The sequence below is a fragment of the Heptranchias perlo genome, chromosome 38, assembly GCF_035084215.1.
Source record: "Heptranchias perlo isolate sHepPer1 chromosome 38, sHepPer1.hap1, whole genome shotgun sequence".
Lineage (NCBI taxonomy): Eukaryota > Metazoa > Chordata > Chondrichthyes > Hexanchiformes > Hexanchidae > Heptranchias > Heptranchias perlo.
This window is the reverse complement of record NC_090362.1, coordinates 9,748,101-9,762,495: the sequence shown is the minus strand read 5'-3', so window position 1 is coordinate 9,762,495 and position 14,395 is coordinate 9,748,101. Positions and strand designations below refer to the sequence as shown.

General features: G+C 43.0%; 1 protein-coding gene across 2 annotated transcripts in view; it reads right to left on the bottom strand.

The window, feature by feature from the left end:
• LOC137304726 (RNA-binding protein with multiple splicing 2) overlaps window positions 1–14,003 on the bottom strand; it is a 57,892-nt gene extending 43,889 nt beyond the window's left edge. The window contains exon 1 of one of the 2 annotated variants that reach the window (XM_067973400.1): window positions 13,494–14,003. In XM_067973400.1, the coding sequence (XP_067829501.1) occupies window positions 13,494–13,538 (45 nt within the window). In that variant the 5' untranslated portion in view covers window positions 13,539–14,003. The remainder of the gene's footprint in view (window positions 1–13,493) is intronic. The other variant, XM_067973401.1, reaches the window with a different exon arrangement.
• Between the last annotated feature and the right edge of the window lie 392 nt (window positions 14,004–14,395).

Here is a 14,395-nt window from a genome sequence, read left to right as displayed (position 1 = left end):
GGTCCTACATTTAGACCAAGGCAATGTCCAACATATTAAACACTGTACTTCAAAGATTTCTGGATCATTCCATCTAGTAACTGGACAATTCACTTCCAGTTCCAAGTAGTTTAGATTCACTGACCAATTAGTACACAAGCAACAGTGCAAAAGAGCTCATTAAATAGAGCTTTACTATACAGCCTGATTCCTAGGTTTTAAAAATGAAGGGATTTTATTCAAAAAAAGGTTCACCATTCAAGTTCAAGATTTGGTGCAAATTAGAGAGATGCCTATTCATCAAGCTTACTTCCACAAGTCAGATAATGAGGGGCTGAAACATCAGGTATTTTCTTTTAACTTTATAGATGCACTTAGTTTTGTTCTAAAATTAGAGACCAACTCCAGTTCAAGCATTGAGAACCATTTCACTACAGGCCATCTATTATAGAGCATGCCCATCACCAAGAGGTACATTAGAAACTTCAAACTACTATTAACATTGATGACAAGATTAGAAAAAAAGCTCTAAAGCTAAAGGCTGAATGCTGATCTCTAGTAGTTGGATAAGCTAGTTGCCATTACTTCTACTGAAACATCAACTAGACTAAAATTTACCCAACAAACTCCATGTTTCAGGAGAATTCTTGAGTTAATCCAATTGCTCCAAACAATTGAAGTACAGCTTTTTAAAGAGATAACATTAGCTTAATTGGCATGCATTCCCCCAGTGTAAAGGTCTATAGTAAAACATTGGGATACACTGACTGCAGTTACTGTACCAGATGTTAGTTAGGAAGTGGTACAAAGTTAAGCATGTGGTCAACCAACTCATTGTCCTTACACAACTGATTCCCAGTTTGTTGTATGATTAGTAAACTTTTCCCTTCATCCCCACAAGTGTTTTGAACAAGTTATTACAAGTTCAGTAGGATGCATTAACTATCTATAAAGTCTCAGTAGGATTCAGGCACAGGAGGCCATTCAGCCCATTATGCCTGTGCCAGCTCTTTGGTAGAACTATCCATTAATCCTACTTCTGCTCATTCCTTGTAAATTCCTCCCCCCCCCCCAAAGTATTTATCCAATTCCCAGAAGTGTGGGTGTGTCTGCATCAACACAAACTGGCAATTCTCCAAGGCTGAATAGCAATAGCCTTTTCAATGCCATAATTATTGCAATGTATGACACTAGCCAAACATTCTGGTAGATTGAGCCAGACTGGATAGCATTCAGTCTATAGACTGGCTGGGTCCTGCTTCACAAGATACTTTAGAACTACTCCAGCTAGGCTGGGGTTCTGAGATTGTCTTTTGTATGTTCAGGATCTTGTAGCTCCTGTTTGATGTGTACAGGATATCTAGGAGCCTGTATTTAGAACAAAATCTACAATTCTATCTAGAGGCACATTAAGACTCTTATCTGAATGTGATGGCTTGCTGACCATTTGTGATGAGTGTAGCCAAATTCATATGGAATTTGCTGAACTTGATGCACTCAACAGCCCAGGGAGTTATTTCCCCACTTATCCAAGATAACAAAATATTGATACTGCCTGTTGAAAACCTTGGGCTTCAAAGATACCTGGCCATCATGGCAGGATTATATAAAGCAGCCAAACTTGGTGCATTGAATTCAGCTTTTCATTCAAAGTTAAAATGATTGGCTAGTTACAAGTGATTGTCTGAGGAAAGACCTGAGCAACATATCCCAAGTTATAAAAAGTTATCATAATGAGGTGTCCAAGTCAGGCTAAATGGTCACCAAACCAATCTCTAGTAATAGGTGGCATTTAGAGTGCCAGAAAAAAAGATTGAGGCAGACATTCATGGTGACTGGTTCAATGGATGCAGAGGTACTAAATTGGAAACAAGCCAACATGGTTCATGAAAAAGGGTGACAAAAACAGTTAGTTTTATTAATCTTATCCACTAATAAATTGATTAAAAAAGTGATTATTTACAATAACCTAGTTAACAGTCAGAATGGAACCAAAAAGATGCTAACTGACAAGCCCAAGTGGACATGGGTGCACTTTGACTTCCAAAAGGCCTTTGATAAAAGTTCCACATGCAAAGCAGCAGGGATTCAGGACAACCCCAGGAATGAGTAGAGTGCCTCAAGGCTGAGTGTTGGGACCAGCACTGTTGCAAATTTAGATAAGCAGCAATGATTCAGAAGCTTTTTGGAAATGATATCACCCAGGAGGGGCAGCTTAGAAGTTAGGCATTAATATGTCCAAACAATGCAGAACAAAAAGCCAATAGCACCACATAGCACAAATAGTAAAAAAGGTCAGAGGAAGTCATGGTCAAACTTCATAGCTCAGCTTAGATTGCACTTTGAATGCAGCATCTAGTTCTTATTACCAAGAGAGTGGACATTCAAGCACTGGAGACCAGAGACAAGCCATAAGAGTGATCCTTGGTGTCAGGACTGGAGTCGAGGAAAAAAATAGGAAAAACTAATTTTTGAATCTAGAAAGGAAGCAGAGGTGATTTGATGGTATAATAATTTATTACAGGTACAGAAAAGTTTACATAGAATGTACAGTACAGAAGCAGGCCATTCAGACTAACTGGTCCATGCATCCACATGAGCCCCCTCCCACCCCTCTTCCTCTAATGCATATCCTTCTATTCATTTCTCCCTCATGTTTATCGAGCTTCCCCTTAAATGCACCTCAACTACTCCTTGCTGTTGCACTTACCAGCAGTTTTAAAATATTTCTGGTTGCAAACTAGATGGTCAAACTAGTATGGTGGCAATTTTAGGACAGATAAGAGGAAAGTGTGTCACAGGGTGAAACTGTACTCCAAGCCAGAGAGTAATGGAGGCAAAAGATCTTTGAATCGTTTAAGGACTAATTGGATGCTGCAATGTGAGAGAAACACATTAGGCTCTCTACATACAGGCCAAAACCATCCAAACATCTTGTGCCCAGTACAAGGTTTTGTAAAGATTTAAGATCTTGCTACACAGTCCAGTCAATCTCCTCCATAATTTAGTGTCCTTCCTGCATGTTCACTCTTCCAGACTTGCCCCATCCCATTTTGACACCTTTCCAGCACAACCTGAGCAATGCTACAGAGATCAGGATATCAGCTAGTAAGTATGAAATTTTACAACTCCATCGCATTTCAGCTTTTATTCTGTGAATTACTTTTCCTGCCTCTCCCAAGAGATCTTGGGTAGCCAACCACTCATGATCTAGACCCTTCAAATTAGCTTAGTCTTCTCGCTAACTGCCCATTTTAAAACAGCACATCCACTGCAAGAATGACATTGCACAAAACAGTGTAGGAGGGGCTCTCTTAGTTGAGATGTCTGCCCTCAGGTGGATGCAAAAGATCCAATGGCACTATTTCAAAAGGGCAGGGAAATTCTCTGGTGAACATTCGAGTCAATTGAGTGGCTCATTTTTGGCCACAATGGGCCGAATGACCTCCTCCTGTAAATTCTGATTCTAACCATCACTAACAGCTTACCTGGTAGTTATCATATTGCTGTTCATGGGACCTTGCTGTGCACAAATTGGTGGCTGCATTTCCTACATTACAGAGACTTGTCAAAAAAGTAGTCAGTTGTCTGCAAAGCACTGACCTGAGGTCATGAAAGACACTATATAAATGAAAGTGTATGTGGGCACTAAAAAGTAACTATGAACTCAATTGAAGGGACTTACTTGTATGCCACTCTCTTACAAGAAATCTCCAACTCAAAACAGTCGACCAATGCTAGACACTAAATATCCCACGACAGATCCCCCAAAATTGTTCTTATTGCAATGAGTGTACAAGTCTTTAGATCAATTCAACAGTTCAAAAAACTGCTAAGACTTCAAAGTCAATTTATGGAAGCTCTGATCCAAAAATAGCATTTTTGGCAGAGTAGCTTAAATCTCCTGTGAATCATCTGTAGCAGTCTTATTCTGCTTGATAAGCAGGCAGCCCAATCCCAGCCAAGTTTACATGCACATTAGATATAGCCATGTATGGATATTTATTAGTTATACAAGGAAGTTGGGTAGATAAGATGCAAGAATGTTACCAGTTATGGTATTACTGGCATCAAAAGAAATCTGAAGCATCAGTTTTATTCTAACACATGACAATTACAAAGAATATTTATGACCAGTTTAATGCACTTCTGGGTGAGGGAAACAGCTGGACAATTGTCATGAAAGGGACATTCTTGTGTGCAAAATTCTAATACAGCTGAACGGCAGCACCGAATTAGGCCATTTGGCCCATTGTGTGCTGGTTCTCGGCTAGAGCAATCGAAATCTTCTCCAATTTAAGTTTTTCTGGTCGACAGCAACACCACAAGCACAACGACAGAGCAAAAAAAAAATTCAGTCTCCGCACACGAGCAGTTCCCACATGAACAGCATGCACCACTGCACTAGGTTGAAATGTCAGTTGGCTCTATAGCAACAGAGCTCACCTTTGGAATGTACCCTCAGCTACCTTGCTCTGTCGAACTGTTCAGCTGAACTTTTCTGTAGTATGTGACCACATCCAGCTATCGAAGTGGAAATTTACTGTAGCAAAATGCATCAAGGATTCTGTTCAATTCTGAACCAGATGCTTGCATTGACTCAGGCATTGCAAAGACTGGTTAGCAGATCTATTGCTAGAACTTCTAAATGGGCACTAACGAGTTAATTTGGCTATGAATCATGAGAAAATCTGCTGGAAGACCATTGGAGCACCATCTTCAGATGCATGTATTTGGAGAACATTTTACTTGTTGAAGGTCAGAGACATAACTTGCATTTATATAGCACCTTTAACATAGTAAGACATCTCAAGGTGCTTCACAGGAGTGATCAAACAAAATTTGACAGCCACAAGGTGATTTTAGGTCAGGTGACCAAGAACTTGGTCAAAGAGGTAGGTTTTAAGGAGCATCTTAAAAGGAGTAGAGGTGGAGGGGTTTAGGGGGAATTCCAGAGCTTAGGGTCTAAACAGCTGAAGGCACGGCCACCAATGGTGGAGTGAAGAAAATTGGGGGGGGGGGGGGGGGGGGAGATGTGCAAGAGGCCAGAATTGAAGAAGCACGGAGATCTCGGAGGGTTGTGGGGCTGGAGGAGGTTAGAGATAGGGAGGGGCAAGACCATGGAGGGATTCAAAGAATGAGAATTTTAAAATTGAGACATTGCTGGACCAGGAGCCAATGTAGGTCAGCGAGCACAGGGATGATGGGTGAACGGGACTTGGTGCGAGTGAGGATACAGGTAGAGTTTGACCTGCTCAAGTGATGAATACTTGAGGAAAAGCTGTAGTCTTCAAACAAGAATTTAAAGACACTTCGATGTGAATGTGTCGAGACATTAAAGTCAGTATCGTGTGAACCATGTTTACAGCAAACTTGGTACGAATTTGCAGTCTGAGATTACAAGATTGGGCTCGGATGCTCAAACTGTGATAAGTATTTAGTTTCCCCAGTACTGATACTGGAGAGAACAAAGTTTTGCACAAAAAGGAATTAAATGCTGGAATTTGAAGTTAATGCTACATCAAGTATAAAGGGGCAATTTTAACCAAACTCACCAGCAGGAAACCCAAAGGATTGGGAAGAACACTGATTTTACACCCCTCCCAATATTACTCAATTGACTTCAAAGAAGTGTAAAAATCAGCACTGTACCCAATCGACAGTCTCCCGGTTGGGTTGAAATTGCCAATAAAAAAAAAGTTACTTCAGGTAGTCAAGCAAATAGGTCATTTACACTGGCTGCATAATCATTTGGCAGTTAAACTCTACCTCCCTCCAGAAAATGGGTCTTTAATAAAATCACTTTTGCTCCTCTTGAAAGGTGACAAGTCTCCTTTTGATATTAAACCTCCCTTACTTCTAATTTCCTAGCCAAAGAGATTCTGCTGTTAACAGTGGTGTTCCACAAACTGTTACTCAGCACCCTTTTAATTGACCTTTTCAGATAGCAGCTAGTGCAATTACAAATTTAGCATGGCTAACCCTGGGACCACTTGGCAAGTCTGCCTCCATTATTGGCTTTGCAGCAAGTGTGAGATCCTGCTGATCCCAAGTTACACTTAGCAGTAAATGAGCTAGTACAGTTATCAAAATGAGAATTCTCAGCCAGTTTAAGTTTAAAACATTGCAGGACAGTTTATACTAAAACATTTTTTAGCAGTGCAACAACAATTTTGGCTTTGAATCATTCAATTGCCCTACAGTTGTAAGTTGGCCAGATTGAAGTCTGGATGGTACGAGACCTAAAAAGGAGGTAGTCACACTGCTTTACGTTTACATCAGCTTCAAATTCCAAAACGAGAAGAATTGGACTCAAAGTTGCTTGTTGACAAAGGCAAATGTCCCATCAGCTCCTTGCCAAGATTAAAAATGTAATCAGCATCTGGATATTGGTGAGCAGAGTTCTGCACATACATGCATGTCGAGCTCAGTTTTGCTTGAGCAAAGCATAGTGCCAAGTGCATAGTATGTCAAGTCTGCCAGCTGTCATGGCAAATAGTGGCTTCAAAACACTAGCCATTAATGGGACATTAAACAGCTTCAGGTATCTATTAGAAAGGGTCAGTACTGGGTACAAGGTCTGACAGATAATCCATGTATGCAGATTTAAAGAGTAGTTATATTGGCATCTAGGAGGTGCTACTACCAAGAGCAAAATAGAACCATAGAAGGTCATTCAGCCCATCATGCCTCTGCCAGTTCTTTGAACAGAGTTATCCAATTAGTCCCACTCCCCTGCTCTTTCCCTGTAGCCCTGCAGATTTTCCCCCTTCAAGTTTATATCCCGTTCTCTATTGAAAGATTGAATTTGCTTCCACCACCCTTCATGGTAAATTCCAGATCATAACTTGCTGCATAAAATTTTCCTCGCGGCGTCTGGTTTTTTGCCGATTACCAAAAATCTGAAAGCTCAGGTCACCAGTTTCTCCTTATTTACTTGTTCAAAACCCTTCATGATTTTGAACATTATCAAATCGCCCCTTAACCTTCTCTGCTCCAAGGAGAACCCCAGATTATCTAGGCTCGCCAAATAAGTCTTTCATCCGTGGTACAACAACTTGCATTTATAGAGCACATTTAATGTAGTAATCACCTTACAGCAGCTCACAGGAGTGGACAAAAAAATTTGACAGAGCCAAATGAGATTTAGGAAAAAAAGTGACCAAAAGCTTGGTCAAAGAGGTGGGTTTTAAGGAGTGTCTTAGAGGTTGCAAGGCAGAGGGGATTAGGGAGGGAATTCCAGAACTTGGACAGGTGGCAGCATAGCCGCCAATGGTGGCGTGATGAAAATTGGGGGACATGTAAAAGGAGTGCAGAGATCTCAGAGGGTTGTAGAGCTGGAGGAGGTTAGAGTTGGGAGGGGCGAGAACAGCACAGAGATCTCCCAACATTCTTGCCTCAAACAGCTCCAAACAAAAATCAGATTAACTGATCATTCATCTCATTGTTGTTTGTGGGTCAAAATGACTGCTATGCTTTCTACAACAATGACTGCACTTTGAAGTAATTCACTATCTAAAGCACTGGAGTCAGAGATGTGATAAGGTGCTATATAAATGCAAGTTTATTCTTTCTTATAGTAGACTAGTGGTGGTATACCTTCTCAGTTTCATAAAGATTGGACTAATGGGACGACATTTTCCCCTGTGTGTTAATTTCAAAGAAAAGGTATATGTGAGTAAATGAGACAGGTAAATTGATAGAGCAGTAATGGAACACTTGTTCATTAGTCGTGCTACTCTTCCTCCCAAATTAACATGAAACCAACACAGAACAAAAATTGCTTGTTAAAGGCTTGTTCAAAGGTTCTTGTAGAATTACACAGGATATAAATGAAAATGAAGTCCAGAAATCACACTCAGAATTGGCATCAGTCAAGTGAAGATTTCACAATATTACCATGACAGTGAAGAGGGCTTTGCAGCACCACAATGGGTATTGTCAGGTATCTATTAGATCAGGTGGAGAGAGCAGCCTGAGAGTACAGAGGTAACAACTGCAATAACTTTCTATGATTCTAACAACTTGCATTTATATAGCGCCTTTAAAGTAGTAAAATGTCCCAAGGCGCTTCACAGGAGCAATATCAGACCTAAAAAGAGACACCGGATCAAAGGAGACAATGACAGGCGACCAAAAGCTTTGTCAAAGAGGTAAGTGTTATGGAGTGTCTTAAAGGAAGGGAATTCTAGATCCTTGGCAGCTAAAGGCATGGCCAGCAATGGTGGAGCGATGAAAATCAGGAATGCGCAAGAGGCAAGAATAGGAGCAAGATCGAGGGTTGTAGAAGGTTAGAGAGAGGGAGGGGGTGAGGCCGTGGAGGAATTTGACAACAAATTAAGATTTAAAAAAAAACCAAGGTGTTCCTGGACCAGGAGCTAATGTAGATCAGAAAGCACTGGGGTGATAGGTGAATGGGATTTGGTGCGAGTTAGGATACAGGGCAGAGTTTTGGATGAGATTAAGTTTGAGGGTGGAAGATGGAAGGCCAGCCAGGAGACCTGTGGAATAGTCAAACCTAGAGATAAAGGCATGGATGAGAGTTTCTACAGCAGATGAGCTGAGGCAGGGGCAGAGACAGGCAATGTTACGGAGGTGGAAGTAGGCAGTCTTGGTGATGGAGTGGATATGTGGTCGGACGCTCATCTCAGGGTCAAATAGGACACAAAGGTTGCGAATGGTCTGGTTCAGCCTCAGTGCTCAGGGATGGAGTCAGTGGTCAGGGAATGGAGTTTGCAGCGGGGACCAAAGACAATGGCTTCGGACTTCCCAACATTTAATTGGAGGAAATTATTGCTCATCCAGTACTGGATGTCAGACAAGCAGTGTGACAAATCAGACAGTGGAGGGGTCAAGGGAAGGTGTGGGGAGGTCGAGCTGGCTGTAGTCAGTGTACATGTGGAACCTGACAAGTCATTGAGAGGCAGCATGTAGATGATAAATAGGAGGGAGCCAAGGATAGATCCTTGGGGAACTCCAGGGAGGGAGGCAAGAGTACAGGAGCAGGAAGAGCAGCCATTGCAGGTGATTCTCTGGCTATGACTGGATAGATAAGAATGGAACCAGGTGAGCTCAGTCCCACCCAGTTGGACGACGGAGGTGTTGGAGGAGGATGGTGTGGTCAACCATGTCAAAGGCTACAGACAGGTAGAGAAGGATGAGGAGGAAGAGTTTACCATGGTCAGTCACAAAAGATGTCATTTGTGACTGATCAGGGCCATTTCGGTGCTGTGGCAGGAGCAGAAACCTGATTCAAAGTGAATCACTACATCATTCCAGTAAATCTCTGCACCCTCCTGAAGTGTGCTGCCCAGAATTGAACAATACTCCAGCTGGGGCCTAACCAGTGTTTTATAGAGGCTTAACATACTTCCTTACTTATGTACTCTCTGCCTCTATTTATAAAGCCAATGATCTTGTTTGCCTCCAACAGCCTTCTCAACTTGTCCTGCCACCTTCAAAGATTTGTGTATGTGCACCCCCAGGTCTGTTCCTGCACCCCCTTTGAAATTGTACCATTTAGTTTATATTGCCTCATTCTTCCCACCAGAGTGAATCTCTTAACCCTTCTCCACATTTAATTTCATCCACCATGCGTCTGCCCGTTTCACCAGTCTGTACATCCTCCCGCAGACAAACCACTTGACATTTGCACTAACCAATAAAGTGCAATAGAAGGTGTGCATTTAAGTAACACTTAACTGTGGGGTGTTTACAGGTATTGAAAGTTAGTGACTAGTTTTCTAGTGGTGTGGTAGGATGCTGAGGAACACCACCCAATACCAGCTTTGGCTAGTACACCGACTGAGGCCACTTGGGAGTTTAAAAAGGACCTTCTTTGGGTACTCAAAAAGCCCTTCTAGTAACCAAGTACAAGCAGTATCAGAGGCTGGAGAAAGACCTGACAAATTGGAAGGAGTTTAAAGTGCCTTCCAGTCTGAACGAGCTTCTATTTCAGAGAACAAGTAGCTTGTGTTAATAGTTGATGTGACAAAGCTTGTAGCTGCATGGTCTTGTTAAGTCACCTTTGACGTGTTCAGAGTACACTTGTGATGGATGCTACTGACACAAACCCAAGTTACTGCCATTTCTCATGTGGCCTCAGGGGGAGAAAGCCTCCAGCTGAAGGCTATGGGAAGAATCTATCACCAGATGGTGATTTGAACAGGTGGAAACAAAACGGTGACCGAGAACAAATACAGCACCTAGTCTGCCATCAAGCCCAGTCAACTTCAGTCTAGATTGACTCTTCCTCCCTGGGGTGATTAGCTAGTCCCAGATTTAAACAGTGCTGTATAAAGATCTCCGCTTGAAATGTTAACCATCCCAACATTAAAGGATGATGTAACTTTGAAGGGGGGGGGGGTCAAATAATTGAGATAAGTGCAACCTTCCCCTTGTGCCACGTGCTTTTATCCACTAGTCTTCAATTTGGGATAAAGCCATTTGCTTTCCCCCTTTCAATTTGACTCATTCCTCCAAGGAACTGGGATGGCTCAATCAGGGATTGTAAGTGCCCGCCCAAGGAATTACTGGTGTAGTAGAGAGCCCTGAACTAATGCCTGATGAATCGTTTCCTGATATTTCAGGAGGTTGGAGTCTTTCCCGTTCAACACCGCCCCCAAAACGCAACTGGGTTGCTGGAATTCCTCAAGTCAATGACACTTGAGAAACCGATACGTGTTATTTCCACCCCCCAAAAAAACAACTATCCCAGGCTCGGAGCTAACGAAAACAAACTTCTCCCCGTTTCCTTTTCATCCTGCAAATACCATCCGCTTCATAAATCTCGAGAAGTCGGAGGAGGGAGAGGAAAAAAAAAACTCTCCAGTTAGGCTGCAGGTCGCTCCAACCCAGCGTCACTTGAGTTTGTTGTTGGAAACGCACTGTTTCCAACACATTGTCAGATCAGGCCTCGGTCAGCAACACGTGGAAATAATTACACGTCCTTACGATTAGGGGGGGGGGTTTGGGATAGATGAACAACGTGTACACTGAGACACGTGTAGGAGTCACCCCAGAACATAACGCTACTGTCATATAGCTGCATCTTTTATACTAGAGGGGGAAAAAGATTAATAGTGAAGGCCTTCAGAGAAGGGGGAATAGGACAGTAACAGCAGCATTTCCAAGTGCTTACGTTAGAGGGCCATCTGTAGAGGCGGTCACTGCAAGAGGTCCCCCCAGGGAACAAGTCTGGCAAGTTTGCTAATGAAATTCCATTGATGCATTGTTTTGATCCCAATGTTACAGCTGCAGTTACACTAGAGTTTATAAGCCATCATTACTGAATCTTAAAAAAATACAAGGCCCAATTGAAGAATCTTTAATACCTATCCTGGAAACAATGGAAGTGTTTGTCTGCAGATGATTGTATTCCCAGATCTATTACAGAACTATTCTGGAATCCATTGCCCCTCAAACTTTTTTTTTGTGAACGGCTGCAGATCCGATTTGCCTCGGTAACTACACGTCAGGGTTAAACAGGAAAGTCAGACGCTAGTGGGGAAAACACGCAAAAGGGACTATACATTGTCCGATCAGCCTCCTTAACCAGGTGGGATGGCTCCTGTGGTATGAGATCAGTTATGAGTCACTAGTTTGTGGCAACTGGTTAAAATACAAAGCCATTTGTGCGAGAGGTTTCACGTCGCCCTTAACTTGCGCCGTGACTGTTAAGGAGCTGATTTAAAGGTTTCAGAGCTTGTCCAGTGCAGCCCTTATCGCGATAAAGCGAGTGGACAAGGCGGCTTTGGGCAGGCAACTTAATCCACCATCGCCCGCAGGGGAAAAAAAGGAAGTCGTTTAAAGTTGGCCACATGCTCCCCAGTGTCCCGGGTCATTATAAACCCAGATTTGAATCTAGAGTTAGTTCCCAGCAGTCCAAATGGAAGTTAGCAGCTCGCCGTTATTCCGACAGCTTTTATGCTTAGACTTGGGAGCTGAAGTAGACGGGTGTTATTGGGAGAGCTCGGCCAGATACCGGTCGTTTTAATAAGACGGATGGAATTTAAGAAAAGCATTAGCCAGAATCAATTGGACAACTATGAAGGGTTTTGATAGGGAGAAACTATTTACTGTTTCCACTAGCAGGAGGGTCAGTAACCAGAGGACACGGATTTAAGGTAATTGGCAAAAAAGGGGGGAGATGAGAATTTGTTACACAGCGAGTTATGATCTGGAATGCACTGCCTAAAAAAAGAGGCTGGACGCAGATTCAACAGTAACTTTCAAAAGGGAAATTGGATAATATACTTGGAGAAATTTGCAGAGGAGTGGGACTAATTGGATAGCCCTTTCAAAGAGCCAGCACAGGCACGATGGGCCGAACGGCCTCCTCCTGTGCTGAAACATTATGAATGCGAAAAGGGGTTAGCGAAACTCCACCAATGTCTACCCCGAGCTGTTCTAACCACCCAGGCCGTGTGTTCCGATGGAGGAGGGATCCGTAATGAATTAGTGCGACTTGAAGTGCGGCAGATGCCTGGAGACAGAGCGACCAAGGGGCTGCGTTTCAGCCACAAACCACCAGCTAAGAAACAAGTTGTTCCTTAATACTTGAGGAGTTACCACACTTCACATTTTTCAGCGCTAACTGCTAATCTTAATCCCCCCCTCCTCCCAGCATGGATTGTCCCTATTAAGGCTATAAATTTAACCCCAGCTACAGGGCGATCTGACTGCTTTGGCCCGGGTTACGCGGTTTGGCACGTTTACAGGATCAAATTGTGCATCACTTCCTATACAAGGACAGGAATCCCAAACGGCGGCAAAATCGGATTAGTGCCCATACTATAGCGTGCCTGAGATACCAAACTCCCAATCACACATCTGGGCAGCAGAATCATGTCCTAAGACAGTCTCAGTCTCCTCCCAAACACAAACTCAGTAGAACTTGAGATTAGAATCAGCCATGGGAGCGAGGAATCGATAGTATGAGACCAGGAGTGCTAAACCAGCGGTGGCTGCGTGCAGACTTTACGGCATAATTCCGCTTTAAGAGACGTTTCAGTCTGGGGAGGGGGGGAAGAGAAAGAGTTCAGGATACCGGGAAAGTCTCGCTATGAAGACAAAATGTACCTTTTATACATCCCCTCAAATTGATAGACACATCGCGAGTTTCTCAAATCGCAGTTCTAATTAAACATTGTTACTTGCATTGTTGAGACTCCCATATTAAATAGGCAAGCATCTTTTTTTTAAAAAAAGAGTTTAGACTTGCTCAGTCACCTCTCTAACCACGAGTAGGACTAACGGAGACTCAGTTTCACCAAGAAAGTGAAACTTCATAACTGTTCTCCAGAATCAACCCCCCCTCTCTCCATTTCCAGGTTCCATCAAGAATTCCAGCAGATTCTGGAGATAAACACAAAAAAAACCAACTCTATCAACTTTTAAATCATTACATTAAAAAAGGACCAGACGTGTATTAAGATTAGAAGCTAAAATCAACACAGGGCCTCTTAAAATACACGCAGTACTCTATCTCCCTCCCCTGCTCTCCGATTTCTTACCTCCTCTTCGTTGTTGTTGTTGGGTTCATCACTTTTCGTACTCATGGTCTGCTTTCCTTTGGGGGGGGGGTTGGAAGCTATTTTTCCCCCACGAGCGAGGAGTTGGTCGGAAGGGTCCTGCAGTGGTTTAAAAAGTCAGATCTGGTGCCAAGGCAAGACAGGAGGTGGCAGGTAGTGTCCTGGTGAAGCTGGTGCTTGAGCGGAGGGAGAGGGAGAGGGGGGGAAAATTATATTCCTTTAAAACACACACCATAAAAAAAAGAAAAAAAAAACCTAAAGGTGTTTCAAGTGCATGGAGGTGCGCCGTGAAGGTAAGACCAGAAACAAGTGTTCGTTTTATTCCCCGTGCGTTTCACATCAATGTTGTTCACGTGCTTCCCAATTATAAGGAGGAGGGGGGGGAAAAATCGGGTAGGAGCTGGTTTAAATGGAGAGGCGATCAGCTCTGATCCCGGCGAAGCAAGTCTTCAATTTGATCATCAATTAGGAAGAGAGCAGGATTTTAATGTAACAATGTAGTTCAGCTGGGAGGCAATCCAACCCGCCTGCGTCATGGTCTCCATTGGAAACCCGGCGCCAATCAGACCGCGTCGTAGCCCTCTTTTAAAAGTTAACTTTGATGTGCTTTTATGATTGAACTTTTTTTCTTTCTTTGTATAAACTGCGCGAGGAACTTTAAAGACCACGAGAGATGCTGTTAAACGGTAAACGATTAAACCGATTGTAATCACTTAAACAGTGAGTCTGATCTGGAATGGGGTTTAACTCGTTGGCTGCTGAATTTCTCTCTGTCCTGCGGGCTGTAAACATTCCCTCCCCATCTGAATAATACACTGCAGCGAAACAGTAGTCAAAGTCCTGGTACAGTCATATGGGGGGGGAAGGACAGAATGTCGCTTCCT